This window comes from Charadrius vociferus, unplaced genomic scaffold (assembly GCF_000708025.1).
Source record: "Charadrius vociferus isolate BGI_N301 unplaced genomic scaffold, ASM70802v2 scaffold217, whole genome shotgun sequence".
Lineage (NCBI taxonomy): Eukaryota > Metazoa > Chordata > Aves > Charadriiformes > Charadriidae > Charadrius > Charadrius vociferus.
The window spans coordinates 2936693-2942692 of NW_009649190.1; the positions used below are offsets into that span (position 1 = coordinate 2936693).

Consider the following 6000-nt stretch of genomic DNA (forward strand, 5'->3'; position numbering starts at 1 on the left):
CCAGTCCCTCATTATAGTCAGCAGAGACAAATGGGAACTTTCAAGGTTCACTTCACCTCATGCCAAAGTAGACATATGTAGACCAACCTACACTGGTGTATTTTTCTTCACTTAAAAAAATGGAGAAATAGCTCATTTTTCTCCATTGTCTTTTGTGAAGAAACTTAGGCTGATTAGCTCGATGCCTATGCCTATCACAACCAAACTCTCAAGTTGAGGTAGGATTGCCTTAACCAGAGACTGCTTCTTTTCTCTGAAACATGACTGAATTTTTACTCAAGTTTCTCCTTGATCATGCTCTTCTCAAGTGAAGGCTGTTGAAAAGTGGCCAGTAAATGGCCAAAACTCTGTAATTCCCTCCAGCATTGTAGGAAGTAGCCCGGACATGCTGCCAAACTCATTAGTTTCTGTGGAATAGTGCAAGGGTCAAGAGGTCCTTAGAAATCCATTTCCTAAGACACAATCTATGACCTTGACATCTCAATCAAGGGTAAGCTAATTTATCAACAACAAGAGAGAGAACATCGAGTTCAGGTGTTTGGAGTTCTGGGTCTTACTGACCACCTGCTTGACCTTGGTTTAGTCACAGAATGTAAATGCTTCTCTGCTGACAGTGTAGGATCGTCAAGGAAGTCAACAAATATAAAGCATTATCCACAGCTACAATTGTTCACGAACATGCATATTTACAAAGATAATTTTTCGGTTAAACGCTTCTTTTCTGTCTCACATTCACATCCTTAAAGCCCTTGTCAGATGTCCTATTTAAAGTCTAATATGACTTGTGGGTTACCTTCTCCTCAGGCTGGTAATGCTCAGCAGCAGCTGATGTGTCCCCAAAAGATTCGTCAGCTTGGAAAGAATTTCTGGAAATACGCAGAACTTCTCAGTTAGCCTACATGTTTGGAGGATGCCATTAACCAGCTCTGGCACACGAGCTAATCACAGCAGCGTTCAATAATGTACTGTTCAGAATGAAAATGGGAACATCAGGGATGATGCTGCAAGTCAGCACACATGACAAAAAGGCAAAGGTCACATTGCAAGGCAAAGACTAAGAGCAGCAAGGCAGGTGACAGCAGCTCTGATGACAGCATCCTCACACTCGGGACTGACATGTTCATCAAAGGTGGACTTGGCAGATGGCCACACATCACAGGAAGCAGTACTTTGCATGGGAATGAACTTCAGAGTGCTGTTAAAAAGGGCTGCTCGTCTCACTTTTGAAACCTAGGCTCAGTTTACCGAAAAACTGAAGAGGCGAGGAGTCTGTAAAGTCCAACTACAGTGCAATATACCAAACGATATACCACTAAGATGATGTTCAAGAATAACAGGGTTTTGAAAGGAGTCTATTTCTGCTTTCTTATTTCCAAATTAATACAAGCACACCTTCTCCCCCCAACATAATTATACTATAAAATCAGTCTTTGCAAAAAAAAAAAAAAGAAAAAAAAAAGAAAAAACTGCAAATTTATGGAACAACACAAGATTAACAAGTATTTATTAAAATTCATCATTAAAATTGCATTTGAGTTACATGGAGTTAAACAATTAGCAAAACAATCTGAAGACTCTGAACTATGGAAAATCCTGGAAAAAACCCTAAAATTCTAATAGACATTTTCTAAAATTCAGCTGCCCTATTGCATTAAATACACTGATCATACAGCAAAACTGGTAAGAAAAAAAGCTAAAGCATACTGAAGAAGCCTAATGGTTTATCCAGTTCATCACGAGTTATCAATTACCTGGTTAAAACCAGCACTTTTAAAATGTATATAGGAATGCAGCAAAGTTTTTAAAATTTGAAAAAGTTTCTTTGTAATAATAATTCTTTGACATATTGTTTCTGAGCATTTTAAGACTTGCATCTTATAGCTTCTCCAATCTCTATTAGTGCTGTGAATTGCTTGAATTTAAGATTGCATAAATAAATATTTTTGACAATTAGTTCATTTTAATTATTTTAAAGCAAAATGAACATCCATAAAAGATAAATAAATTAACATTTAATTATGGAAATTTGCTATTGATTACTACAAATTGCTTCTAGAATGGGCATGTTCTTTTACTACACTTAATTATTGTAACTAAGATTTTTGCACGATAATTAAAATTGTTTTGGCATGGCAATTTCCACCCTTCTCTGTGTCTCTCAAAGTAGGTAAGCGCACACATTCTTAATTTTTTTTTCTATATCTAGTGTATGTAAATAAGGAAAAGAACTTCCCGGAGTATGTTTAAATTAAAAAGGGGCATAATTCTATAAAGTCAAAATTAACAGAAAACCAATTTATAGACTTTTTTTTTATTATTTTAGAGCATTAAATATCTCAGCCAGGAACAGGAAAACTGAAACAGTCGTGACATATGTCAGTAAAATAATGAAAATACCTGAGAAGGAATAAGATTTCTATAGTCACAGATAGTATGACTAAGTAAAAAACTTATTAAAGAGAAAGCTAGCCTTTTTTTAACCTAAGGCATGAGAAATAAAATATCCTAATGTGAAAAAAATACACTGGATTGTTTGCCAATGAATAGATTATATAGCAGCTAATGCTGTTCTCATTCTTGCTTTAATGAACCCAACAGTTTTATCTTTCGTAGCCCCTCCAATTTGTAAATTTTAAGTATTTCTCAGGAAGCCCGTTAGAGCCGGGATGTAGAATGCCGTTGCTCTGAGAGTTTCACTCTTGAAGCAAATGGTAGGTTAGTGAAACTCTGTACGTCTTAAATCAGAGTGGGAAACTCACAAGCCCTGGGACTGAATGTGGCCTGCAACTTTATTGCATGTCACTTGGGATCATGTCATTTTTTCCTTCTCCATTACTTCTGGCTAACACTCAGCTATGCTTTAATTTATGGCCTACCAGCATGTCTAAAAGAGCTATTTGGCCTCCAGTAAGGGAGAGGATATTCCACGTTTAATTGAGTACATAAAATTCTACTTTGTGCCCTCTTGAGTCTTCCATGGAAACTGTGGCTCAGGGAGGTGGACAGTAACTGTTAGGAGTGTACTTACTGCATTGAAGTTGGGGAAGAGATTGACTGCTGCGGCAGTGTCCAGAGGAAACGGAAGAAATGGTTTAATATCCAGCGACGGCTGCAAAGGTGGAGCAGGAGGACGCACTAGGGCTGGAAGAGCAGGGCTCTGGCATGTACCACCTAGGTGTAGAAAGAGACAGAAAGCATTCAGTGAGTACTATGACTGGGGGCGATAGCGGGGTGGGAAGTCAACACAAAAAAGCAACAATAAAAAGCCAATATTGGATTGAACAAATACATTTTTATTTGTCCACAAATTACTGCGTTACTGAAAACTAGCACTGCTGACTCAGTGACTGTTGGTTATAATTCATTGCCAGTCATTGCTTCAGGTATCAATCTCATTATTTAAAATTAGCTGACAAACCATTTCTCTCCCTGGATTACCTGGAACGTTCAGTGTATGTCTGACTTCACTTTAGGACTTCAGCTAGTCTCATTCTGCTGCAATATCAGTGTTTCATCCCAGCCCTATTGCTCAACCCTCCTAAGGCAAACTGCTCCAGAAGAAAAAGAACAACAAGTAGCTGTTCAGCTCGATAAAAGTCCTGTCATTTGCAGACTTTTGATTTTTTAATTAAAAGCTCACTCATGCAGCTTACAGCTTCAGAGTCCACCTAAACCTCACAAACACAACATACCTTGCTGCCTCAACAGTTGATCGATACAAATCTAAACTAAGAACGATTTCAGCAGCTACCGAAATTTGGTTTACGGAAACGTACCGACGAACACTTTGTGCTCTTGCAAGGGGTGGAGCTGATTCAGACTCTGTACAGCAGAAAGCTCCTCCCGGCTAACGCTACCAACCACCAGTTCTGTGGGAACAGAATGCAAATGAAGAAATCCCCTTGCATACCAATAAGGCACTACCTGTTTGCAGCAGACCCTATTTTACTTATTTGTTTGCCCCTTGCTACAGCCAGCTAAAAGCTGGAAGGATCCAAGCCCATTCTCTGCTTCCAATGTCTCCCGTGTTTTGGTTGCACTCCAAAACATCAATTCCCTGTTAATTAAAGACTATTTGGATCCTAGGAAACTGTTAAAATATGCCAGTGCTCTTCTAATCTGAGAGGCAGGCAACAGACTGTAAAAACCTGCTGGTAAGAGTCCAAGAAACATAAATAAAAAACAACCCCAAAACCCAAAAAACATGTAAGGGGAGTTTTGCCCCACTCATTGAAGAGAGACACAGTGAGACAGACCAACAGAGAGAGAGATCCGAAATCTGTTTCTTTTTTTCCTCTCGTACATACAGACACTTCATTAGATGAGCTGCATACATTCCTTAAGAACCCAAATATAAAGTAGTCAGAATGATATACAGAATCTCTCCGTATTTGGCCAGTAAATCTGCTAACAAGGTTTGCAACTTAATGCATCTAATTGAGGGCTAGCAGCACAGGATTTAATTAGCTAGTTGCAGCAGATCATCCACAGCTCTGCTTCTAGGTATAAAATCAGCTGGAGCCAAATTTTCAAAGACAGTATTTTTAGCCAACTGATGTGAAGCATTTCACTAAGAATCATTGAAAGGAAAACATTACCCACCAGAAAACTAAAGGTATTGGATTAGCATTCACTCCAAACTCATGCTAGTTTTTTGCCCTAGAGTAATAGCCATTTTTGGAGTAATTTCTACATTTACCTCAATGTAACAGTGTACCAAACCACGCTTTGAAAGCTGCAACTAAGGATATGGCAAGAGAAAAGCAAAGGGCAACCAGCTCTGCTTTCCACAGCTCACCAGCATCGAATCATCAAGGATTTCATGATGGCCTTTGGTTTGGCAATTGTTACATTCCCGTGTAATTATTACAACAACAGCATAAAAATAAATTTAACAGGTAAGAATGATGATAAGGTAGTGTTGAACAGGCCAATCTTATCCCCTCTGAAAAGGAATGGCCCATAAAGATATTTTTTTTAGATGCTGGAAATACTTATTTTTTCTCATGTAAAGCTTTTACAGATCATGAAGCAAAGAAGTCACTCCTACAAATAAAAACCTTACTAAGACATCTCTCCAGGTCGCACCTGAGATTGTATAGAATCACAGAGAAATGCCAAGGTGAGCATTTTCTGACAACAAAAAAAGAATTGAAGCTGATTAAACATCCTCCAACTCACAGATGCAAATGCAAACTGGATTGAGAAATATCACCTGTGCTTGGGGACCCAGTTCGTCGAGTCTATTATCTCAGTGCTATGGAGGAGAGCCTCGCAGGTCCGAATTAGCTAGAGCAACAGCATTGCTATCCTGTGCTCTACTACGATACTGTGCCACGAAGGATGAAATAGTTCTTTCTGTGATCCTTCCCTGTGGCATGACTAGGCACTAACCCACCTGCCGCTGCCAGCCACTGCTGCACAAAGTCATCTGGGGACGAGAACACGCTTTAAAAGGAAAAATTCAGCCAGCTCTGCAGGACCTTGGCTGGGACTCAGAGCCTCTGGAACAGCGTTTAAAATCTACCACAGTCCTGGCTACAGTGGCACAGAAAATGACTATGTTCAGGAGCACAGCTGCTCTCTGTTTTTGCAATAGTGTCAGACATGTCCCTTAACGATGGAGCATGTGATAGGTATCATGAAATTTGAGCTTTTGCTTGAAAGAAATTCTCTAGTGTTCATGGCTGCAAAAATGAGCTTCTCTTTCCATTTAACTTGTGCAGAATTGTTCTCTAGAATCAGCAACAGAAAACCTGAAGCAACGGCAACCATTTCTGTGACTCAGCTTAACTGAAAAACCTTTGGAAAACATTTGGGAACGTCAACATTACCATCTAATTCATTAGCAGAGGGATGGAGAGGGGTAGAAGACCCCTGGGAAGAGTTCTTGAAAAGCACGTGTAGAGAAAATCTCATTGTAAAGAAAGCAACATCAAGGGCAGAAATGATGACAGAAAGAAAACATGAGAACCAAGAAAGCCAAACAGAAGGGAAAGA

General features: G+C 39.2%; 1 protein-coding gene across 1 annotated transcript in view; it reads right to left on the minus strand.

Annotated features, from left to right (window-relative positions):
* Positions 1-6000, minus strand: part of ZNF385D (zinc finger protein 385D) — a 168800-nt gene that overhangs the window by 139219 nt on the left and 23581 nt on the right. The window contains exon 2 of the mRNA XM_009888952.1: positions 3029-3208. Within this exon, the coding sequence (XP_009887254.1) occupies positions 3029-3208 (180 nt within the window). The remainder of the gene's footprint in view (positions 1-3028; positions 3209-6000) is intronic.